We start from the raw sequence: 27,319 nt of genomic DNA, 5'->3' as shown, positions 1-27,319 counted from the left end.
CAGTGATTACAATTGTTGCTTCTTCATGCTATTCTGTTCCTTCTGGCCATTTCTGTCTTTTATAAAAAAACAAATGGCCAATAGTTTGACATATGTGAACTCAGGAATTTCAAATTATATTCAGATTTACATCTAATTTCTAACTGTAAATAAAATATTGGTGCTGATAGTATACTATCAGCACCAATATATACTATAGATAATATAATTATACACTGATAGTATATAATAGTATATAAAATATTAGCTATGGTGTGTACTATATATACAGGCAGTTTCCAAATTCTTTTTTTCAGGTGTCAAGTTTCAACAAAATCGAAAATATGAATATTAATTGTAATAAATAAATAAATGCTAAACATTCATAAATACGGAATTTCAAGCCATGCCCGCAGCTATACAATACTACAGTAGTACTGTAGTATTATAGTATGCATAGCTATACATAGTATGTAATACTACAGTATTACATACTATGTACGTACATTTGTTTGTTCGGGCAGCATCTCAGTCGAGAGCATCCCACTGGCTCGCATAACATAAAGCAGTTACCACGCTGATGTTACAAAGAGTGGCTGTGTTGCTCTTCATTTTCGCTGTAGTCTTATTTCAAATTTATCCCACTTATTAATACTGTACAGTATGCCAAAATGAAGTAATACAACAGAGAGTGATATTAATAAAAAGAAACAGCGAAGAAGAATAACATTAGAAACAAAATATGAGATCATAAGCAAATGTAATTCCATTATTCTTCATCATCATCATCAGTCGATAGTGATGAAGAATAACCATTCTTTAATGTTTGTATGACATAAATAATGTCTTTATTATTATAATTTGCTTGATTTTAACGGCTATGTTTTCATTTCTTTGGATAAATAAATCATTCTTTAAGCATAAACTATTGTTTTGTTGACCTTTATTTAACATTACTATGGTCAAATTTCATTGTTGAGAATGTAATCCCTGTTTTTAACATCACGTTTATGGGAAATGAATTAATTCAAAGTCAAGAACTACCTGTATATATATATATATGGCACATTTCACCTATACTGCTGTACTATATTTTGTTTAGTAAAAACTTAAAATCGGTCTGTATGTATGCATTTAAATATTTAAAAAGGCTTTTAAATTCTTTATGCAATTAATTTTTATCTGTGTTATATTAATTATAAATCAGTATCATCCTTATTCACCTTGATAAATGAGATCCATAATTACATTTGTGATATGAGACTATAATTGCTTTTGTTGTGAAGGTGTGCAATTCAGCTGCTTCACTAAAGTGAAATGGTGGGTAAAGGAAAAAGTTTAACACCAAGAACAGAATTTACAAATTAAATTAACCACTTAATGAAATAGTGTTTGCAACCTAATAAATGTTTGTTAGAATGTCAGGAATTCTACTTGTTTATTACATTGTTTCTCTCTCCCTCTTATATACTCCTTTCTTCTAAATAAGATCTTGTATAATCAAAAGATTATCTACTTTATTTACTTCTAGAAGTGAACTGCAATTTTCACTTTGGGATGTGTAAACTTGGATTGGTTTCGTTTTGCCTTGAAATTAAAGCAAAACATGGCCAATTTACTCTACTATGAAGATATTAAAAATATATGAAACTGTAAAACTCTCCATTACTCGTGCTCTATGGAACAAATATGCTCAGGCAAATCTGGAGACACCTTTTATTTTAGTTATAAAAAATTAATTTTTATCTTGTTTGCTGAATTGAAAAATGTTCTATTGGTTATGATTTGCTGAGCTCAATTACAAAATATTAAAAGTCTGGAATTCATAATTAAAAGCAAACACTTTTGGGCTGAGCTGTTAATCAGAACACTTAATTTAAATTTAGTTTAAAATTTTATTGAAAGTTTATTTCACGAACACAAAAACAAAGTGTTACGGCTAATAGTCCAAAGTTTAACCAGTGTGCCTGCCTACACTCAGCAGTTAATTTCATGTGCCTTTACTTTTCACCACTTATATACTGACCACTTAAAATTGACCCCTATATACACTATGGCACATCAGTTGTAGTACTGTTTGATGCTTATATTCATCAAAAGCAGATATTGTAATTCATATTATATAAAAAGAAAACGAAAAGTACTGTATAATTATTTAGAGAATATTGGTGGGAAAAGATATGTGGGAAGATTTGATTTCGTTTAAAAAAAATAATTTCAAAATGTGGCATCTGTTAGATGCCACATTAGCAGCAGAAGTTAAAACAGGTGGATGAGCTCTGGAGATACATTTATCGTGCATTTTACATGAAAATGTATGTATAGATTGTGGTCAAGATTGCTTCAAATTAAGTTTGGGAAAAAGAGCTCAAGATTTCAAAAAAGGTCCTCCAAATTTGTACACATTATTAAATACAGAAAATCACTGTACTCACTTGCAACCTGGGAATTTAGACAGAAGGAATGTACTTGTTTTTTTTTTTTTTTTTTCTTCCCATAAAATTTTATACAACTGTTCTAGTTTTGTCATTGACAATATATGTAAACACACGCTTAGGAAGAAGTTTAAGAATGGGTGTACCCAGTGATATTATTGATAGCCTTTATTTATTGTCTCAAGAACAGTATTTCCCTAAAAATTTAAAACCTAAAAGCATTTACCTGCCATTTAATAATTTTGACTTAAAACCAGCCAAAAATATTTCAAAAGTTCTGTTCAATTCATAGAAATACACAGTATGATAATTAAACTCACACTAATACAAAAAGTAGATCTACACATACAGGAGAACCTTGCAGTTTTTAGCTTTGCTATTTGCTGATTAACTTAATCATGTAAGTTTTTGAGACCCTATTTTTCCAATCACAAGTAGCTTCTTTAACTACTCGCATATCTTGCTCTGACTGTACTTTGCCCATCAGGGGTCATGTGTTCAACCATTCACTAAATTACTTTTTTTGACAATTGTCAGTTATGTACTTTCACAGGGAAACTTTGCAATAACTATGTATTCATTGGCCAGGAACCATCTTTCATATCACATTTAGTCTATAAAACTGTCTTTCCTTGGTAATTTTATTTCCTGGTAAGCCCAACCATTAATCAGTACAATGCATAATCTTATTTGCTATTATGAAGGCTGATATTAGATCTTAATCCTGAAAGAGTTCTATTAATGAATCATTTAGTGATAAATATGTAAATTACAAAAGCAAACAATGTTTATTTGCCATTGGAGTTTTTTGTTTCATATTCGAAATTAAATCTGAAAACAGCTGTACAACTGTGTGCAGACTTGATTTTACATTTGATCTGTGAAAATAGATTCACAGCTGAAGAATAACTTGTGATTAGTCATCCTGATGTTAGTTATTGGTACCATCAAAAGAAATCTTTAAGTTAGTCTGAATCCCTAAATATTGATACGGCATGATTAGCGATATTATTTATAATTTTTATGAAAGGATTATTACGTACAGATTATAGGGAAATTATTTATTTTACGTTGTCTCTACCTATAAGATATTTTGGGGGAGGAGAACCCTCCTTTTAGGCCACTTAATATTGACCCATAAAACCTCATCAAAAGGAAAAAACTTTTCCTTAATCATGTTCTCAAATGAATAGTATTTTATTCTTCATAATCTTGACCCATCATGTATACAAATTCTGTTCAAAAAGCAGTTCTTGTGAATTGTGAACTTTCAAGTTGCCAGATATGATTTGGCAATCTGTTTCATGTAGTGTTCACCATATATTATTCTACATCACTGTTTTCTTAGCTTACATCATCTACTCTGAGATCAAGTTGTCCCTATTTCATGAGAATATTGAATTTGAGACCATCTTTACAATTTCTCAGATTTAGCAAATTTTTCAGCAAGCTCATCTCATAGCTTCTGAAGTCTAAATGATTCACTGCCATAAGTTTTGCAATAGGAATAAACATCCTTTCTTAAAATTGCATTTAACTACGATAATTAAACTACTGATAAAACGTATACTTATGCAATTTTCTTATTCAATGAGGCAGAGGAGTGCATATGGTATGTTGAGTTCCAAAAATGTTGTAGAAAAATTTTAAATGAAATTGCAAACTGTAATGATTTGTTATAGTCAAATATGTTTTGTAATATGCTGTTACTAGTTGAAATACAAACTGAAATTCATATTGTTAAAAGAAAATTATTGATAAAATGTCTGATGCTCACCATTTGTTTCTTAATGGAGAATTTATCTTAATTATATTTTAATTTTTTTGATATTAGATTATTATTATTTATTTTCAAAAAGTGGTGCCAAGAGATGTTTCTAGTCTTGTTACTTATTTTATCTGTTTTACCATATTTGATTCAGTAAGAATAAGTTAATTTCAAGAAAAAAAAAAAAAAAAACCATTAAGTGGCACAAGATTATGTAACCATGTCCATTTATATTATGTAGGGTGTGACTAAGTCACCACCACTGGATCTTGTAAAACTGAAGAAATTAAATATTCTAATTTCTGTATGTTGTTTCCTTTCTAAGTTTAACTCTTGTGGACACTCACATAAACTTTACACCAAAAACAGAAACTTTTTAAAAAATTAAAATTATATCAGTTTGAATTTTAGCATTCTTCCAAGTATGGTATTCACTTTGATCTGTATCATAATTATTTTTTAACTGAAAAAATATAATAACCATAAAAAAATTCTTTACAGCTTTTGTGTTCATGTGGAACAATTGTTTCTTCTATCACTCACACCCCCAATTTTAACAAAGGCACATAGCATATGTGTGATCTCCTTTTTTGTTTTAATTATATATATAAAAAAAGAATTTTTAGCTTTTTTTTACTAAAAAATGGTGATCTATTAATTTGATTGCTAAACCCAATTAAAAAATATTGAATGAAAATAAATAATACAGTAGGCCCTTGTTATAACACGGATTCACTATAATGCTGTTTTTATATTATAACCTGTATCTCACTATAATGCTGTTTTACCAGTGTACAGATTGAATTTTTAAATTGAATTCTTTTACAGATTGAATTTTTGGCATGTTTAACGAAAACATTTCACTTAATGATAGCATGAAAATGAATAGCAAAACAGCATTAAAATGTTTCCCACGCAGACTTGAGAAATTTTCCTCCCACGCTAATTTAATTGCAGTAGAGTGACTTGGTACGTAGTTCCTAGATCAACATTTGAAAAACTTATCAAGTTAAGGAATATGCAGCATTGCTTGTAATATTTGCGCTATATGCATTTATCCGAAGTCTAGTTATCACTCAGTAGTGTTAGACATTGTCCGTAACGAACAGTTTACTCGAACGTTGTATCATAATTAATGTAAAAGTTACATTTTCGAAGAGTTAATAATGGCGAATAAGAATGAAAAGCAACAACACCTGAACGCGGTACAAAGGTAAGAAAAAGGCCGAGTTTGAAAATTAAATTAGACATTTTGAAGCGAATCGATTCCGGTCAACAACAAGTGGATGTGTGCACAATAATTTAGGACTGACAGGTTCAGCTGTAAGAACAACTATAAAAAATAAAGAATTAATTTTAGCAGCAGGAAAGACAGTTGTTCCATTATCAATTAGGAAATATCCAATGGAACAGACTGCAATTCACAAATACATGTTACCTTATGGTAATACGGCACTTGCTTAGCACTGATTTTAAAAAGTGGCACCTATTAGACAACATGATGGCAGTGGAAGGTGACGTGCTAGCTTTGTTATTCAGATTTCTCCATGCATTAATCAAGAAAGCCTTTTTTTTTTTCCATAACAAGACTAACATTACTAGATATTTGTTCATATTACCTAGTGTAGTGTCAGAATTAAGAATGAGACAGTTAAAAAAACAAAAACTATAAGCTCAATACATCTTATATTATACTATACACATAAATACAAATACTATTTTTTCCATAGATAACTGTATTTGTTAATATCAAATGTATCTACATCATCTTCGTTTATTAAAACCTTATCCACTGGTCTTCGTTTCTTCAAATGGAGAGCCCTTTCTTCAGGAGTCATTGCAGTCAAATTTATTGGCAACTGGAGTGGAAAGAGACGGGAAAACAAAATATATTTTAAATCTATATTCAAAGTAGAAACAAAAAACATTACATATAAGGATTCTTCAACTGAAAATTGTGCATTTTACTTTGCATTACAAAACATTACAAAAGAATCATCATTTGCCTATCAACTTTTATAATTTTTTTTGTAAAATTTAAGAAATCGTCTCTTTTACATTTACTTAATGCATACTTTAAGTCACATTTGGTCTACTGAATGTTGTGGTGGTGACTGAGGTTTCAATAACTTTGTCAAGCAGAATAAATGCCAGAGATGGTGTAATTTTGATCACTGTTTTTGTGCCTTGTGAATACTGAATTACAATTGTTACTACAAAATGTGACTACAAATACAAGCTACAATGTTGAGTGACAACAGCGAAGACAATTTTTTTTTTTTGCTATCACAAAGAGAAAGACTGATGTGGCATTATACAGTAGCAGTTTATTTTTTTTTTACTTTATTTTGATAGAATATAATCTTGGTATGTACATATGCGTATATACTGTTTATGTTGAATTTATCTTTTATTAAATATATATCTTTTAATTTCAGTGTTTGTTTTTGTAAGTAGCATTAATAAGTTTTCATCTTTTCGCACATGCTAACCCTGTATTGGTCACACAGGGTCGATTCAACCCTGACAATATTTCAACAATTTGTGCTCCATCTACATCTGTCCACACAACAAATGCCTAATAAGTGTTTAAAAATGTTTCCTTTGAATTCTCTGCAGAAAATTCCACAAATGTCTGTTAATTATCGCACAATTAGTAAAAACTCATGATTAAGTTAAAGCTAATTATATGCCCATGTAGATCGACATGTAATGAAGTGTTTCTACAGCAGCAAGCAGGCTTTAATACCATGCATTTTCCTCCAGCCAGTAACATTCTTTGGCTTTGTGATATTTTTGCATCACCTAGAATCAAACTGTTTACTGCACAATTCACGTTTCATGTAGCGAGCAATCTTGTTCCTCACTTTCCGGAAGGATATAGTTTTTAAATTTGCATTCATTTGCCGACAGGTCTAAAGGGAATTTTAATTTTAAAAAATTAAAAAATGTATGTTTTTAATATACATGGTTTTTTCGTGGTTGTGTCCAGAAAAGAATTAAAATATAGGTGGCATCAAAAAAAATTTATAAATTTGAATTATTATGAGTTCAAATACAGTCGAACTTGGTTATAATGAGCACGGAAATAACAAGATCACAGCTGTAATGAGAAAAAAAACCATAATGATTTTAATTTATGCGTATTCTCATACAATCACTCACTGTTATAACGAGCATACTACATGGATATACCCTACAAATTTTGGTAACTATGCAAACATTCTTAATTGCTCGGGCAATCAAAAAAACTCAATTCTTGGAATAGACGAAAATGAAAAGGGTGACTTAGCTTTATGACCATCTGCATCGGATTAGCGGCCGGGTTATGACCTTGTCCTTGATTTTAATTCCAAAGTGAATACTCCATCGATTGTCGTTCCATTATGTGTAGTATTTACTAAAGTATTTGATTTAATATCTAAATTGAAGACATCTTTCATAAATTTACAAAATTTATGAAAGATGTCTTCCAGCCTCAGAATTTAATTCTAGATTGAAATCACCAGCGAGAACTATAGGTATACAATGATCTAGTGGCTCTTCCAATAATTTTGCACCTTCAATGGAATATGGCATCAAATTCTTGTTTATGAATTATATCTAACGAGATCCCTGGAGTAATGTATATGGCAACGAAGAAAATAGATTCACTATTAAATTAGCACATCCACAAATGTCTCCAATTTCATCTGACACTGATGCCGCATTGCTACTATGTTGTGCAAAGATATGTGGTGTACTGATGTTAGTTGAACCTTCACATTGATATATTGCAACACCACCACCACTACGAACATCCGACCTTTTAAATTGAGTCACACATTGGAATAGTTTAAGTAATATGTGTTCATCATTATCCAACCACTTTTCACTTAATATCAATATTTTGGATTGCTGTAAGATTGTGTCTGTTTTGATATCTCAAACATGGGCCCGTAAACTTTGTGCATTTCATTGATGATATAGATATACCACTTTGTATAAAATCTTGCAGTTCATCCTGTAGAAATGGTAACTTATTATTTTTCAAGCGATCTAATTCAGCACGAAGTTCTATATTACTAGTAGCTTTGCCATGGTGAAATGTGAAATCTCATAGGGGTTTGTAATATATAAACCTTGCAATGAGGTCACTCAAGATAACGCCACATATACAAGTTGCTGTTGATGATCTTTCTCATAATTATATACAACTTTATCAAAGGTCCCTCCTTGAGATTTATGTATAGTCAAAGCACAAGCACATACTAAAGGAAATTGTGTACATCTACATGTTAATTTCCTATTGTTCTTGAATGGAATCGTAGTTGATCATTTTATAATAGGTACAGATTGACTAGGTAAATATTTATCTTTCACATATTGTTTATAACGAGATCGACAGTTATGTCCTATTTTTGATTCAGGAAATTTCATCCATACTTGTTTAACTGTTTCGTTGTCCTCAAATTTGAAATATACTAAAGTACCGATTGCACCATTTACCAATCCATTGACCACATCTATATTTGTAGTAATCATGTAGTTTTCCTTTCAGTAATGGTAGAATGTATGGAAGTCCTGCAGTTTCAGTCACTGACATTTTATGTATTTTATTTCAAATCCCTTGCAGACATAAATTAGTAGCATTTTCTTTGGTAAAAAATCTCAATTCTATAATTTTAAGTTTATCTGGTAATAACGCTTCTCCAGTGCCTATTTTAGAAAATGTACTATCAGACTGTCGAACAACTTGTATTAATTCATGAAACTGTAGTGAATACCATAATTCTGGAGCAATCTCTAATGACTTGTTTATAAATTCTTTCGATTCCAATATAGAACGAGTAATGTTAGCTGTTATTCCTACTGATTTAAATGCAATTTGCAAATTTTCTGCAGTACGCATTCACATAATTTTCATTGCCATATATAGCAAATGTTGGGGAGTTACTCTACGATGATCAGACCTACGAATTTAATTCAATGCCATCATAAAGGGAATAATTTTCAATCCATTTTTAAATTTTCGTGCATGTCCCAAATATATAGCTGGAAAAGAAAGTTCTTCTGCATGTATATCAAATATGAAACTTGTTGGAGATGATTTCTGAGCCGGTGCTATACATAAATATTTATCTTCAGACCATAATAATGTTTGTTGTTGAATTAACTTCATCATCATCATTGTTGACAGGTTCCACAATTTCATCTGAAAGCTCCTGTTCACTATCATCATTTGTCTCCAAGAAATTATCACTCACTTTTATGCATTAGAATTTATACAAAGGTGAATTTATCAAATACCGTAACCATATTTTCACTATTTTCTTCTGCACACATCCTTGTAGATATGATGATTTATGTATGAGTCTTCGTTTTATATATACATTAATGGCATAATCATCATCTAATTCTCTAAGTAATTGTCTGTTTGTTTGTCATTGGTTTTTAGGAGTATTAGCAACTAAGGCCATATTGCTCCATTGATATGCGGTGGTCATTCCCTGACCTTTCCGCACCCTCTGTATTTGGTGGTCATGGACTAAAAACCCTGGTCTAATCAAGAAGCGTGTGCTACGCACTGCTGCTCCTGCCCACCTGGCTATGGAGGTGCCATTAAGTAATTGATGAACTATCGTATTTATGTTAACTGGTACATTTATTACTTGTCCAATGATCCCATATTGTCCACATTCATAACGTAAACGACAAATTTGCATAAAGGGTAATCATGGTGATATCAAACGCTCAGTTACAACATCCAGTGGAGGCATATGAGTAGGATATGTGGGATATATAAATCCATTTGACGTGGCCATAGTTGGTATCCGTCCCTCTTTTAATGAAGTATGATGTATTACACGTCATGAAAGTAACTCACTTCTTGTAAATGAAATTCATTTTGAAGTAATTCATATGAAGTTGGAAATAGTTTCAAATCTAATTGAAACCATAAACGATCACAAACATTACAACTAAATCCAAATGGACTTTTTTGTACACTAGTTTTTCAAACTCACTGTCAGCTCTTGTAGACACTACAGGGATGTAATCAGGAATCTTATTATTAGCCATTTCTAATTTCGCTTTTTTTCGTGCACGATATTCCTTCATTTGTTCTGCTGGAGTTGTAGATTCCTGATAAGGTGTAGAACTCTGTGGCTGACATGTATCAGGCATAGTAAAATTCTGTGGTTGAATTTCATCATGATTCAGAATAGTTTGAATTTCTAATTTACTTTTCTTCCATTCACGATATTCCTTCATATTTCAGCTTGAGTTTTTTAGGGTGCAGTTTTAGAACTCCCAGGCATACCGAAACACTCTTGTTGAATTTCATCTGGATTCACATTTCTGTCCAACTTCCCTTTCTTTCTTTCACGATATTCCTTCGAATGCTGGGCAGTAGATTTTGGCACAGTCACTCACATATTAATCATTATGCTGATATAACGGTATGACATAGTGCGTCGCTGCTCAATTGTACTTGTGTCACTGCAACTTGTTGCATTACTGCACTTGTAGCACACAATTGAGTTTTCTTGGGCACATGCATTGTACTTGTTGCATCACTGCAGCAACAAGAACAACACATGCGCATCAGGTTTCGTGACGATTTCTAGGTAATGTAAAAAGCTTTTTTTTCCAAATAATGCCGGTAAAAACGTTTTTAACGTTGCAAAAATCAAAGGTATGTGCAAATATGACAGGAACTGATAAAAAAAAAAAAACTGTTATTGGAAAATCGTTAAAATCTTGGTTTTTCAAAAATGCAAGGAAACTTCCTGTGGATTACACTGTGAACAAGAAAGCTTGGATGACTTTGGATATTTTTTGGCAATACATAAATGATTGAAATAAGGAGATATTCAAAAAGAAGAAAAATATTTTATTGTTAGTTGATAACTGTCCTGCACATTGCAAGAATCAAAGTTTGTCCAACATTAAGCTAGTGTTTTTGCCTCCCAATGGGACATCAATTTTACAACCAATGGACATAGGTGTAATCAAGAGTCAGAAAGGATTTTATAAAAGATTTCTAGTTCTACATCTGATCAGTCAAAGAGAACAGAAACTTATCGAGTCTATATCGATATTGGATGCTATGAATTTATTGAATGATGCGTGGAACAATGTTACTTCGAGAGCCATATCGAATTGCTTCAAGAAATTGAAATTAAATTCAAATGAAATTTTCAATCGTAGATGAAGATGATGGAAATGAAGAAAATAACTCGCCATTATCTGAATGGTTGTTACTTAACAAAGTTGTAGGTTTTAATACAGATAACATCGATGAATTTATATGAGTTGATGACAACTTGTTAACTAGTGGTCTTCCTACAGAGAGTGACATTGTACATGCTGTACTCAAAAATGAAGATAACGATAATGATAAAGACGATTGTGATGATGATATGATGACAAGTGAATCAAAATCAGTGCCGACAATCTCAAGCTCAATAGACACTAGTCAATTTTTTTGAAGGAACTGAGGCAAATTAATGAGACTTAATGCATTGAGTGTTTTAAGGGGAAACTTAAGAAATATCAAAGTGAAATCTTTAAAACAAACATCAATTTTAAGATTCATAAATAAAGACTAATTGAAATCGTGTTTATTATTAAATAGTATTGCTTTTAATTAGGAGAAATAAATTGCGTTTAGCATTTACAAATGAAAAGGCTTTTCATTTGTAAATATCGATGCAAAATAACTGTTGAGTTCATCTGCAACGGCAGCTGGTGTATTTATTACTATCCCCTTTCCCTTACATAAAGGTCCGATCTGGTTTGTCTGGTTTAGAGCCACCCTTATGTATGGGAGATACATTTGCACTTTTCCAATCCAAGGGAATCTTCCCAGAGTCTAATGATGCTCGCATAATTAGCCTCAATGGTTCAATGCACTCGCTTGCCGCCTCTCTTAAGATTATAGGGTATATTGCATCAACTCCAGGAGCCTTACTGGTCTGTAGGCTCGAAAGTTTTTTCATTAAATAATCTTGCGAAATTTCAATATCATTAATTACATATTTTTTAACTTCGCTCCCACAATTTCCCTTTGCCACAAAAGGCTTTTCATTTGTAAATATCGATTTCATTTGTAAATATCGAGCTATTCCTCAGATTGGGTTGATGTAAGAAGTGGGGTTCCCCAAGGATCAGTATTAGGACCACTGTTGTTTTTAATTTTCATAAACGACATTGATGAAGGGATAGAGGGCGTGATGTCTAAATTTGCAGATGATGTTAAAATTGGGAGAGTAAAGTTGGAAAAGTGAAGTTGGAAATTATCGACCTGTCAGTCTGACTTCAGTAGTAGGGAAAATCATGGAGGCAATGATCAAGGGTGGAATTCAGGATCATTTGGATCGAATTGAAATTCTCAAGGATACTCAGCATGGTTTCGTAAAGGGAAAATCATGTTTAACAAATCTGGTTCGCTATTTCGAAAGGGTCACTCACGAGCTGGATTTAGGGAATAATTTCGACATTGTTTATTTAGATTTCAGCAAAGCTTTTGACTCAGTCCCACATGAGCGGTTGCTTTATAAGCTGGAACAGGTTGGAATCACTGGGAAAATCCTTAGATGGATAGAAGGATGGCTTCAGGGCAGGAGGCAGAGGGTTGTGATAAATGGCTATTCCTCAGATTGGGTTGATGTAAGAAGTGGGGTTCCCCAAGGATCAGTATTAGGACCACTGTTGTTTTTAATTTTCATAAACGACATTGATGAAGGGATAGAGGGCGTGATGTCTAAATTTGCAGATGATGTTAAAATTGGGAGAGTAGTTAATGATCACTGTCAAGCTGAGCTTCTTCAGAGAGACCTAGATAGACTTCAGGAATGGTCAGAAAAATGGCAGCTGTGCTTTAATCCAACAAAGTGTAAGGTATTACACCTGGGAAACAGTAATCCCAAAAAAACTTATTCACTTGGTGGAGTTCAACTAAACCCAGTACTGGAGGAAAGGGACTTGGGTGTTACGATACGGTCAGACATGAAATTCTCTGAGCATTGTAAACAGGTTGCAAGGAAGGCCCATGGTGTCCTATCGATGATCTATCGAACTTTTGCAAGTAGAGATAGGGACGTGATAATCCCATTATATAAGGCTTATGTTAGACCACACTTGGAATACTGTGTTCAAGTATGGAGACCTCACCTGAAGAAAGACATCGAGCTTCTTGAAAGGGTGCAAAGAAGGGTAACTCGCCTGGTGAGATCGGCAAAAGGGCGTCCTTATGAAGAAAGACTTCGAATATGTGGGTTGCAGAGTTTGGAAACTAGACACCTTAGAGGAGATTTAATTGAGGTGTTTAAGGCTCTGAGAGGCATCAGTAAAATGAATGAGGACAAAATTTTCAAGATTATAAATGATGCTAGAACTAGGGGACATAAATTCAAGTTACGGGGGGAAATGTTTAGATTGGATTGCAGGAAGTTCTATTTTAGCCAGCGAGTTATAAATTACTGGAATAAGTTGCCTTCATGGGTGGTAGAGGCCGAGAGTTTGGGGAAATTCAAAGGTCATCTGGATAGTACTTTCGGGTAAGGGAAGCACATAGGATGATAGGTTTAATTTCCTTTTTATTTATTTTTTATTTTATTAATTATTATTATTTAGTTATTTATTTTTATTTTTTTGTTTTTATCATTGTTTTGTTCGGATTTATTTTTTTTTATTTTTTATTTTTTTTTGGCTGGTGCAGCATAAGCCATAGGCTTTCTTGCACCATGCGGCCGTTACTAATACTAATACTAATACTAATACTAAGTGTATTGTAGTTTATACAAGCATATTAATACAAATAATATGTAGGTATATACTTATATTATTTTTTCTCTCTATTTCTTTTGTTTTTTGAATCTATCTATCAAGTTATCGAGAATTTAAAAAAATAGGGGGTAGAGTTAACTCATCACTGATATAAAGTGTTCTCCCAGGGGTTTCCCCATCTCTGATATCACTGATATTGTGAGTAATGGTTATAATGAGAAAATTTTGTCGGTCCCTTGATGCTCGTTATAACCAAATTCGACTGTATATGAATTTTTTTTAAATTTTTGCATGCACAATGGAGACTGCTGATGGGTTAATACTACATATTTTTGCAAGACTTTTTCTTTATAAAAAGAAGTCCCTGAATGCAAATATTTTCAAGATCAAAACCTTTTAAACTGAACAAAACGACAAAAAAAGTAATTTTAGAATATATAAAAAAAATCTTTAAAATACAGTTCACTGTATTTCATAACAATTTGAGCTTAAAATAGAGTTCCAAGACTATGAAACATTGGTCTATAATGTCAGAAACTGCATCTATTTTATGATTGATTTGTCTGATTTGCAGGAAAGTTCTGTATTTAAAAAAAAAGAACTGTATACCCATCAAATGAGATTTATTAACTTAGCTATGGTGTAAAAACAATGAGACTATTTTCCACACAATAAAATTCCACCTATCTTGAGGGTATTTGAAACCAGGCCTTTCCCTTATATTATGGAATATAAGGGAACCAGTGATCATAACACTGCTATGCAAGAGGGCTTGAATTTCATAAAGATGTCCATAATTTAACTTGTTGCACCTGGAAATTCTTAATATACAAGAGTCACTGCTGATAATTTGGTCGAGTATTGCTTCCTCTCGTTGCCTCTAATATGCTACTGTAGAAAGTAGTCATCCAGTAATTCCAGAAAATTACTGGTAGTGTGTGAGTGACCAACCAACAAGTTCCAGTCAATATCTGGAAAGTTAAAATCCCCCATTATAAGACAATCAGACTTACAGGCCCATTCTATTTGTCTGTACAGTCATTCACTATATTCATGGCGCCTCTGTAGCCAGGTGGACAGGAGCAGCAGTGCGTAGCACACACTTCTTGATTAGACCGGAGTTCAGGCCCGTGACCACCAAATACGGAGGATGTGGAAAGGTCAGGGTATGACTGCCGCATATCCCGGAACAATATGGCCTTAGTTGCTAATGCTCCTAAAAAAAACAAATAACAACAACTATATTCATCACAATCACTTGGCCTATAACATCATCAATTAGGGTTGATGCCCTCAAAGAATTTAAATTGAGTGGCCCATCAAGCTCTCAGCTGCCTACATCAACACCAGAGCTTGCATTTGAGCATCACTCAACATGGCAACCACTAAGGCACAGAATGCACTGGTCCCAGAGGAACTAGTTGTGCAGGCAGATATGAAGTTTTCTGAGCAGTGCAGATGGTCTGCAAGAGTAGCTCATGGTGGCTTGTCAATGATATACAGGAATTTTTCTAGTAGGGATAAGGAGGTGATTATCCCCTTGTATAATGCAATTGTCAGGCCACACCTTGAGTACTGTATACAGGTCTGGAGGCCTCAATTTAAGAAGGATGTAGATCTGCTGGAACGAGTTCAGAGAAGGGCAACAAGATTAGTGAATGTAACAAAGGGTTGCTCTTATGAAGAAAGGCTTAAGATTTGCAAATTACATTTTCTGGAGACTAGGCACCTGCGAGGTGATCTGATTGAGGTGTACAACGCCTTGAATGGCTTGAGCAGGCTCATTGCTGATGAGATTCTTCCTCTTGCTCAGAATAATTGTCTGAGAGGGCATAAATTCAAATTGAGGAAAGACAGTTGTAGAATAGATGTGTGGAAGTTTGCCTTTAGCCGGTGGGTAGTTGATTGCGGGAACAAACTTCCATCTGTCATTGTAGAAGTTAATAGCTTAATAGATTCAAGGCAGAACTAGACAAATATTTGGAGTGAATGAATGGGCGAAATGAGAAGAGTGGGGTTTTTTTTTTTTTTTTTTTTTGGCTGATGCTATATAAGCTTGCTTTCTTGTATCATGTGCCTTTACTAATGTTAATACTAATTCAATGCATAAATTTTATGTGTTTCTTAACCATGAACATAAATCCTCCCACTCCTGTCCTGTCTATACTTTCTATACACATTGTACTTACCATATACAATTTCCGCATCCCTTCTGTCTGAATAGCATTGTGCATACCTAATAACATCTACATTTGATGACTTAAACAGTACGTCAAATTCATGAAATTTCTCCAGTCCTAGCATTAATGAACAAGCAAATATATGTGCACCTGTGTTTCTCTTGGTAACCCTAATAGAGCCAATGTATTTGCCCAGTGAGTACTCCAGAAGGCCATTGCATGTCCCAATACAAGCAGAGCAAGAATCATGTTAGCCTTGGCTTGCAACTGCTGTTATACTATTATCTTGTGTATACCTATCTACAGTTTGTGCTGAAACAATCCATATTCCTAAAACCAATGGCCCACATAGGCACCTCCCCACTCCTTTTTATTTTCAATCCTTGGGCCGGAGACACTTACTTTTGAGATACCCCGCCATGTAAGGAAAGAAAATACCAGTAGATATAGTAATCAGTGTTTCCTTGCTTACATGGTGGAATATTTCAAAGTAAATGTCTTTGGCCCAATGATTGGATGTAGAATTGGGGGGGGGATGCCTAGGTGGGCTTGAGCATGTACAGTGGAGACTGTGCATACTCAGTGGGCCAAGGGATTTAGGAGTGTGGATTTTCAGCACAAATTGCAGACATTCACAAAGAATGCTGATATGAGAAATATCATGCTATTATGTATTTTCATGGAAATGGGGGGTTATGGTTTCCCCCTTATGTGTGGCAGAGCTGCCATCTCTACAGTGATCTCTGATAAAGGTAAGCTACTGCAATGACACTTGCTATGATGGACTGGCAGAAGGGCAACACATGACAGCTGAGTTTCTCCTATGTGGTTTTCTCTGCATTAGGCTAGAGGCAAACTGAGAACAGGAAGATTAAACATGTCCTGAGAGCTTCTCCCACTTTTAAGTTAGGGATATGGTCTATAAATTGTTGCCTATACAACAAGACCTATAGGAAATCCTATACGACTTGTCTATAGGTCAACCAATCCTATAGGAACTCAAACTGAGAATTTGTGAACATTAGCATTAGTAGAAGCACTTGATGCAAGAAAGCAAGCTTATACAGCATCAGCCAAAAAAAAAAAAAAAAAAAAAACCCCTTCCCATTTCACTTATCCATTCATTCCAAATGTTTGTCTGGTTCGGCCTTGAATTTATTTAAGGTATCAACTTCCACAACAACAACAACAAGATGGAAGTTTGTTCCAGCAATTAACTATCCGCTGGCTAAAGGCAAACTTCCGTGTATCTATTTTACAACTGTCTTTCCTCAGTTTGAATCTATGCCCCCTCAGGTTTGTAATCTAATCAAGAGGAAGAATTCCATCAGCACTGAGTCTGCTCAATCCATTCAAGGCCTCAATACACCTCAATCAGATCGCCTCGCAGGTGCCTAGTCTCCATAAGAGCACCCCTTTGTTCCCTTCACTAGTCTTGTTTCCCTTCTCTGTACCCTTCTTAAAATGAGGCTTCCAGACCTGTATGCAGTACTCAAGATGTGGCCTGACCATTGACACTTATACAAGGGGATAATCACCTCTTTATCCCTGCTCGCAAAATTCCTGTATATCATTGACAAGACCCCATGACCTACTCTGGCAGCCTATGTGCACTGCTCAGAAAATTTCATATCTGACTGCACAATTACCCCAGGTATCTTTCATTCTCCACTACCCTGAGTGTAATACCACATAGTTGGTACATTTCTCTGGGGTCACTGCTGCCCACATGCAGTACTTTGAATTTGTCAAATGTTAAACTTCAGTTGCCACTTCTCAGCCCATTTACCCAACTTTTCCAAATCCTGTTGCAGCAATATACTCTTACTCTTATTAACAACCCTGCCAAACTTTGCTCTTTATCATTACTCTTATTAACAACCCTGCCAACCTTTGTATCATCTGCAAACTTTGACATTAAGCTTGATGTACCTTCATTAATATCATTTATAAATATAAAAAACAAAAATGGGCCCAACACCGAACCCTGAGGGACACCGCTAATAACATTAGTCCATTCAGAACAGTATCCACTGATTACCACTCTCTGTCTTCTGTCACTCAACCATCCTTTTATTCATTGTAGCAACTTGCCCTTAATGCCATACTGCTCCAATTTGTACAGTAGACTTCTATGTGTAACAGTATCAAAAGCTTTCCTGAAATTCAAGTATATGATATCAAAATTATTTTTGTATCCAGTTCCTTTGTGACCATGTCATAGTATCCAATCAAATTGGTCAGACAAGACTTCCTCTTGACAAACCCATGCTCAGTCTGAATTATTACTGCTGCCTTGTCTAGATGATCCTGCGATGCTTCTTTAACCAGGACTCCATTAATTTCCCTGGAACCGAAGTAAAACTAACAGGTTTGTAATTATTCATGTTACCCTTTGATCCCCTTTTGTGAATTCGAGTTACATTTGCACATCTCCAGTCCATGGGGACTTCTCCCGAGCCTAAGAATGCTCATAATTATGGCTAAGGGCTTACTTCCTTTGCCACCTCCTTTAATATAACTGGATAGATCCCACTACCCCAGATGCCTTTCTTATGTTTAACTTCAACGATTTCTCCTCCACTTTACTCTCAGTTATTACAAAATAATTTAACTCCCTGTTAGAGTTTGATAAACATCTGGCCCTCTCCTCCTTGAATAACATGCAAACAAAACCAGACAAGGAAATACAGAAACCCAGTGATGTGGACTTCACCTCTACTATGTAAGGCCATGACCTCAATCTCAACCAGCCAAGAATTCTAGACCAGAAATGTCAGAAAAGAAAATATTTCACAATCATTCAAAGTCATCAATAGGAACAAGAGTATAGCCGCTCACAATATTATTCCCTGTATCCCAGCAATACCCAGACTTAACAGCTTCTCTCCTTTCTTGTATCCACACCGCCTTAAAATGGAAGTCACTAGAGGAGCTACACCTCCAGCACTCACTGCCCATTCTACTGCATACGTGGTCCCAAAAACCAAGGATCATCAGCCACAACTATAACCAAACCAACAACCTTCATAGAGGACAACAATCAACCCTTGTTATTGGACTTGCAGCTCCTTTTGTTCAGTTTTTTAAATTTATTATAGAACATTTTTTATATAATTTAATTTCCTAAAATCATGACACTGATCATGATACAGATAAGGTTATATTTATTCACATGTAAATAGTCAGTTTGTCAAAAATAGTCAACTATAAACATTGTTGACTGATGAAAGCTCTCAGAGAAGAGCTATAATGTTTGATGTAATTAAATTCAACATGGTGTAACATTCCTTCCTGTTTCCTTCAAATAATTCTGGGTTTTTTTTGTTTTTTTTTTTTTTTGTCCTCGCCTTTTCCAATTATTATAGGGGGTCAGTGTTTTTATTGTTTTGGCATGCAATTTTTACGGCCGGATGCCCTTCCTGACGCCAACCCTCACCCTTTATCCGTGCTGGGGATATGTGGTGGTCATTCCCTGACCTTCCACATCCTCCGTATTTGGTGGTCACGGGCTCGAACACCAGTCTAATCAAGAAGCGTATGCTACGCACTACTGCTCCTGCCCACCTGGCTATGGAGGCACCTTTCTTCAAATAATTCTGTTTCTGTGTGTAAAAAATGTAAAATGCATAGTATAAAAAATATATAAATACTCTGGTCCCTAGTACAAAAACATGCAGTGACAACAGCACAATCGTCTTTTTTTACAACTATTTTCCAATAATATTAGTAATCTGTGAAATTACATGGTACAGGCAACCCCCGTATAACCCGGTACTTCTACAACACAGTTTCACTCTAACATGATTGATAAACTGCAGCAAACCTTGCATAACATGGTATTTTTGAGCTTTTGTGCAGGGAAAACCCTATTATGATGGATGCCATTTTTCAAGATTTCCATTCTTTTTTGTGAATCTCCTTTTTTTGGGAAATCCCTGTATTAGGTTCTGTGCTTTGAACTTGTGGTTGTTTGAGAGAATAAAAAATTGTGACTTCAAAGCATGCAGTTTGTGACATTTTACGATTATTTTGATTTTTATTTGATCGTTTATAAATATTTCCAGGTATGTATTACTAAACTTTGTTCTTAAGAACCATATTGTAATAATTTCATTGTTGTAAATTAAATTCCAGCCATAAAATATGCCTAAGGAAAGTAAAAAAGCACCACTCAAAAGAAACTTTATTTCTCCAGAATCAAATATACAAATTTTGGATTGTCTTAAAAAAGGTATCATAACATTGCAATATGTTTCAATTTAAATGAAGCAATCAATTCAGAGGATGATGATGATCATAATCAGCCATTTTCAATCCACTGGAGGATTAAAGCTCTCCAACAACTTTCCACTTTCTTCTGTTTTGCGCAATGGCCATCCATTTACTACTCACTCCTGAATTTCATCTATCCATCTCCATTGTTGTCTTCCAGTTTTTCTTTTAGCTCCTCTTGGATACCATTCTGTTATTTTCTTAGTCCATCTGCCATCATGTCTTCGAGCTATGTGTCCTGCCAAAGTCCATTTCAGTTCTTTAGTTTTGATAAGAATGTCCTTGTGTTTGCTGCCTAATCCATGTATTTCTCTTCTTATCCAACAGTCTGATTCCTAATATAATTCATTACATTCTTCGCTGTGTAGTTTTCAGCTTCTCTTCCATTTTTTTGGTGAGTGTCCAAGTTTCACCTCCATAAGTCATGGTGGGGAGTATACATTGGTTCATTATTTTACAGTTCAAACAAACTGGGATATTGCTCCTCAGTATGTGACTATATTTCCTGAATGCTATCCATCCAAAATTTATTCTTCTCTTGACATCCAACCATTTATCATTATTACATCTGACTTGTACCAGATAAGTATATGAATCCATCCTTTCAATTACTGCTCCTTCAATAATTATATTCCTTTCTGCATAGTAATGATGAACTGTTGTTCATCATTACTTTTGTTTTAGCCATATTCATATTTAGTCCAAAATCCGTACTAACTCTGCATAACTGATTAAGATTTTCCTCTAATTCTTTGGGATCGTGGCTTACGATCATAGTGTCATCTGCAAATCGTAAATGGTTTAGGTACTCTCCATTCGCAATTCTGTGACCAGTCCAATCATCCGAAAGCTTCCTCAGGGGCAGCAGTAAACAACTTTGGAGATATTGTCTCCTCTTGTTGAACTCCTTTCTCAATTTTAAATTTGCTACTGTCTTTGTCTCGGCTAATAAAGGAGGTAGCATTCTCATATATTTTCTGCAAAATCATAATGTAATCAGAGGATGATAGTGTAGATGAAAATTCTGAAGTTCCAAATTTTACACTAAAAAGCATACGGGAAGGCATAAAACTTAGCTGAGCAATTAGAATCTTATTTTTTGAATGCAGATCCTTCGACTGAAGGGAGCACAAAGTTCAAAAAGGAGCTTCAAAAATGCTTAGCTCCATACCATGAAATTTACCAAGATCTATCAAGCAAAAGCAAACAAACCCAGATTACTGATTTTTTAAAGAGAGCAGAAGAAACACGAAATCTAGATGCTACAGAAGAAAGTTCAGAAGGTGAAGATATTCTGTAACAGAGAAAACATTCTTGTTTGATTGTGCTTAGCAGCGATGAAGAGGGAGAAAATTAAATGAATGTACATTACTGACATATGTATCACGGAACAAACACGGATTGTTTGTTGTTATTATTATTTTTAATAAAAATTAAGTTCCTGATAGTTATTAAAAAATGATGTAGTTTTGTTAGCTTTTGGAATGTAACCCCCCTTTTTGTAATGGTTCTTAGTACCGTATAACATGGTTTCACACACAAGATTTTATAGGAACCTAACTATCGTGTTATATGAGGGTTACCTGTACTGTCCTTTATTAGCATACTGAAAGTGCAAAGTGTTATATAATACAGTATTATTTTCTTTTAAACTACAAACCTTGATAATTTTTCGAGGCAGATGATATCTAGCTAGATAGGTAGACCCATCTGGATTTACTATGAGTGTTGGATATGATCTCAAATACTTTTCTCTTTTGATTTTACATATGCTGGCCCTATGAGAATTGTATCTCAGTGTTATCAAACCTGTTATTTGTGAAAGTGGTTTAACATACTGGCAATTCCTAGACAAAAAAAAAAAAAAATAGTTATTTTACATATTAAAGGATTTACATAAAATGCAGTATTATATGCAGCCTCTTAATTACAACTGAATTCAAACCTCATTAATACATTAATTAGCATTAATTGGTATAATTAATGTTAATTGGTATAATTGGTATAATTAATGTTAATGGTATAATTTTAAAAACCTAATTTAAAAATATTATTATTATGAAAAGCTGAATATTTGTTTAGAAAAACAATAAAATGTTTTTAAGGTTAGTAACATCAGTCATCTAATTATGATCTCTCAATGGATGCCTCCGTAGCCAGGTGGGAAGGAGCAGCAGTGTGTAGCACACGCTTCTTGATTAGACCGGGGTTTGAGCCTGTCACCACCAAATATGGAGGATGCGGAAAGGTCAGGGAATGACCACCGCATATTCTCGGAGCACTATGGTCTTAGTTGCTAATGCTCCTAAAAAAATCAAATATCAAATGATCTCTCAATATAATCTAGACTAGGGGTTCGGACTGCATGGCTCTCATTTTGTATACTGAGTAAAATAATAAAAAAAAAATCAAATATTTTCTTTTTGATCAGTGATATAACAGTCACAAGGCAATAAAACATATGATACCAATTATGTTGTGTTCTTTATAGTTTTACTTCTTTTTGAATAATCCTGTATAATATATGCAGCTGTGATTCTCAAAATTTGCCTTTTTTTTTTTTTTTTTACTTTTTTTGCTGATTTGGCTCAAAAAAAGGTTCCCAGCCCATAATCTAGGTGGTAGATGACTTTCATCAACCGGTGAAATACCACCACTTTGCTTATTGGAGGCTTGAAGTGGTGAAACCCATGTTTAGTCTATAGAGCAAAGTTTCCGGTATCCCCCCCCCTACTTCTCCTTCAACCCATGCATGATACTAAGTACTATAGGTTTTGATACCTTTCGTGTTTGGGGTTTTCATAAAAAAAAAAAAAAAAAAGAATTTATTTGCAAAGCAGTGTTTGATTGTGCAACTATGAGGGCTTTCTGGGGGATAGTTCAAAATTCTACAGCAATACCAGAACATATTTGCTTTTAGCCAGCGGGTAATTGATTGCTGGAACAACTACCCGCTGGCTAAAGGGGATAGTTGATTGCTGGAACAGACTTCCACCTGTTGTTATGGAAGTTGATAGCTTAAATAAATTTAAGGCTGAGCAAGACAGGCATTTGGAGTGACCGGATGGCTGAAATGGGAAGGGATTTTTTTTTTTTTTTTTTTTTTTTGGCTGATGCTGCATAAGCTTGCTTTCTTGCATCGTATGCCTCAACTAATGCTAATGTTTTAAGTGTTTAAGCTGTACAGTAACTATACAACATGCCATATGAGGAATTTCCAATAAATTCATTTGCTACTATGTTAGTCTAAATCAGCCATTCTCAACAGGGGCCACACTGCCTCCCCCTGGGGGGCCACAGCACATTTAAAGAAGTCCATAAACTGAAAACCATAATAAGGGGGCAAGGTTTATAGGGATGCCATGGAAAAGCCTAGGGGTTAGGTGCGCGGGTGCATAAGTACACGTGCCTTGAGTGACCGGGGTTCAAGCACCGTCACTGCTGAATACGGTGCTGTTTCTTGTAATCTGTGTATCTTGTAAACTCCTCTGACCGTTTGGTCATCCCAGAGTATAAACAGAAAATTTATTTTATTTATTAAACATTTTTAGAGGAAGGAAAAGGTCTTTACTGCTAGGATAATTTTTTCCTTCTCCCAATTTTAGTTAGGAGGCAGGAGGAGAGACATTAAGAAACAAAGAGTGTGTGAGATCGCCACAAAAAGTTATACACATTAATTAGCATGAATACAAATTCTAAATTCTTAACATATGCGAGACACCGTGAGGGCTGGAGCCATTCTAAATTGGGTGGGTATACTGGAAGGGGACAGCTGTTGATGACTATGATACTTGGAGGGGCAGAAGTCACATACCAGACAACTTGCATTGGCATCCTTTCTGCTGTTCCCCGTATCTGCAATCGTGCAGCAGATGACAGGATGAGCGATGACAGTCGGCATGCTCGCGACTGTTCTGGCTTGCATGCAACTTGTTCTTTTGTTGTATTGTTATATTTGGTGATAACACTTCTCAGAATTGCCCTTCCGCATAGTTTTCCTCCTTTGTTCTGTCGCTTTAATTCCAGGAAATAAGCATGCAGGCTGAAAAGTGTTGCGATCAATATCTCTTGTGTCCGCACGTGCCCTCATTCTGCTTTGAGTTGGGTTTTGCAGAGATGTAATGAAACCATATACTAAGTATTCCACTGAATACTGCTGACACTTTTTTGCCAAGGAACTCACGGGTAAAATTATTGCTGAAAGTAATAAAAATTAACTATTACAAAATGAAAGCACTTCTTACAAGGGTTCAAAAGTCGGCTTAGATTTTTTGAAAAATAATGAATAATACATACCGTCTTCGATAAAAGCTGGCAGAAGGAGACATACATTCACTATGCGTCACAACAACTCAAAGCAGAATGAGGGCATGTGCGGACACAAGAGATATGTGCTTTCATTTTGTAATAGTTAAGTTTTATTACTTTCAGCAATAATTTTACCCGTGATTTCCTTGGCAAAAAAGTGTCAGCAGTATTCAGTGGAATACTTAGTATATGGTTTCATTACATCTCTGCAAAACCCTTCTCTGCCCATGTGTTTGATTTGTATGAATACACTTTCAAATGAAAGCATGAGGCCAAGCAAGCTAAAACAACATATAGACTTTACACAAAGGGGAAGAAAAATAAACCCTTGGATTACTTCAAAAACCCTTGAGATAATTTCGAGAGAAGGCCAACGCTTAAACAGATGGTTACTCAAACGTCACAGAAATTAGAAAACGGTCTTCTTGCATCATACAAGATTAGTAAATTGATTGCTAGAAGTGGAAATGCTCATAACATTGCTAAGTCAATGTTATGAGCATTTCATATCTGACGTCATGAACTTAAATGCCAAAGAAGCTATTCAGGCAATTCCTTAGAGTAATTCCACTGGTTCTAGAATAATCAATGAGATGGCACGGGACATTGAAAAAAAAAGATTAGTCATTTCATTACAATTAGATGAATAAACGAGAACAGTATTCCATTCAAAACCATAGTTGCTTGTACAACTGATGGTGCTGCTTCTATGGTTGGTTGATACAGAGGGTTCATTGCCCAACTAAAAAATATTATACCTTCAGTCTTTACTATTCACTGCGTCATTCATAGGGAGCACCAATAGCTAAAAACAGGAGGACGTTTAAATGTTTTGCTTTCAATTGTCATAAAGACTATGAGCTTTATCAAATCACATGCCCTTCAAGAGTGTGAAGAAAATGACAAAGATTTCCAGAAGCTGTTGCTGCATACCGAAGTGAGGTGGCTGTCCGAGGGAACTTGTCTTCGTTGTTTTGTTACACTCTGGGACGCTATTGTTTCCTTTCTTTCACATAACAAGCATGGAGAAAAACTTGGTGTCAAGGCAGACATATTTGACAAACCTAATTTATTAAACAAGATCTTACAGGGTAAACACAGTAACCTCATAAATATTAAGGCAGTTAACTGTTTCTTTCCTTAAAAAGCTTAAAGTCTATTGGAACAATATCGGATGTTGAGAATTTTTATAATTTCCAAACCTGAACATGATCGCAGAGGCACTGAAGGACGATGACATTACTGTTTATGTGAAACAGCTAAAGCAAATACACACATATCTGCAGGAAAGATTTCATTACCTGTTAAACCTCAATATCCCATATTAGATTTTAAATCCATTTGAGGAACAACCCACCGATGTTGAGGCAGAAATTCAAGAGAGTTTAATTGACCTTCAGGGTGATTTAATTGCACGCCATAAGTTCAATCAATTTAAAAAAGATTTTTGGGTCAAGATTGATCTGCCGAATAGATTCCCAAAACTAAAGGAAAAGACCCAAATATTTTTCATTGCCTTTCCCTCAACATATTTGGTTGAATGCGGATTCGGCAAGGTCCTTGACAAAATTCAGGAACAGACTTGATATCACAACAAGAAGTGACCTTCGGCTATCATTATTCAATTTGGAGCCGGACATCAAAAAATTTGCACAGGAACATCAAGCTCAAGGATCTCATTAAAATTTTCATTTAATAAAAATCTTTTTTAATTTTATGTAAAATGTAGGTTCATGTTTTCTTCTTTTCTACATGTTCAATAAAAATGATTTCCTATTTGTCTGTTTGTTCTGGAATCACTTACAAGCCACAGTGCACATATCCATTAAATTTTCCTTAAAAATCCAATATTCACAGGTAATATTAATGAATTCTTGCTTCTTATTAGTTAACTTTTCAATAGCTTTGAACAGAACTTCCTTGATTTTGATGCAAAACTTTTTCAACTAAAATTTTAATTCTTTTGCGAAGTGATTACATCAATAAGCTTTTTCTGAACAACTGGAACATATTGTAGTCTGCAGGAGAGAAGTACAGAAAAAACTTGCCAACCAAACTTGACTGCTTCACAGGAAGGCCATAGAATTTGAGAGGAGCCATGGCCAAAAAAAAGGTTGCGAAAGGCTGGTCTAAATCACTTAACTCTTTAACCATAACCAAAGTGAGTGAAGAACCCTTTGAAGTCAGGAAATGGGTACTTAAGTTCTTGCAGGCACCAACTGGCTCAAATAACATTTATTATAATAAAACACACAACTTAAAATGATAACTATAGTTAAAATCATTTAAGACAAAGTCAATTAAAATACACTGGTTAACAGCATTAAAAATATATATAGTAGAAAAATAAAAAATAAAAAACACTAGGAGCTTTTCTCAACTGAATAAGAATGGCTAGAGTTGGAACTATATACATGTAGCTGTCACATGAGGAAAATTCTTATGCCATGGAGGAGGAGAGGAGGGGAAGATGACTATCTGTGTACGAAAAAATAAATAAAACATGAAGGGAATATGCAAAAGGGGGAAAGAGGGTGGAGAAGGTTGTCAATAACGGTTAGTGGCAGGGCATGGAGATGTGAACGGGGGATGAGAGGGACATC

At 34.5% G+C, this 27,319-nt stretch overlaps 1 protein-coding gene across 1 annotated transcript in view; it reads right to left on the bottom strand.

Moving 5' to 3' along the window:
• Window positions 1-5,849: 5,849 nt before the first annotated feature.
• The window catches only part of mRpL55 (mitochondrial ribosomal protein L55), a 29,881-nt gene continuing 8,411 nt past the window's right edge, over window positions 5,850-27,319 (bottom strand). The window contains exons 2-3 of the mRNA XM_090373808.1: window positions 22,069-22,255; window positions 5,850-6,041 (exon numbers count right to left, since the gene is read on the bottom strand). Coding sequence (XP_090229934.1) covers window positions 5,898-6,041; window positions 22,069-22,255 — 331 coding nt within the window. The 3' untranslated portion in view covers window positions 5,850-5,897. The remainder of the gene's footprint in view (window positions 6,042-22,068; window positions 22,256-27,319) is intronic.

This window comes from Mastigoproctus giganteus, chromosome 5 (assembly GCF_048544385.1).
Source record: "Mastigoproctus giganteus isolate SK-2022 chromosome 5, ASM4854438v1, whole genome shotgun sequence".
Lineage (NCBI taxonomy): Eukaryota > Metazoa > Arthropoda > Arachnida > Uropygi > Thelyphonidae > Mastigoproctus > Mastigoproctus giganteus.
This window is presented reverse-complemented; position numbering and strand designations above follow the sequence as displayed.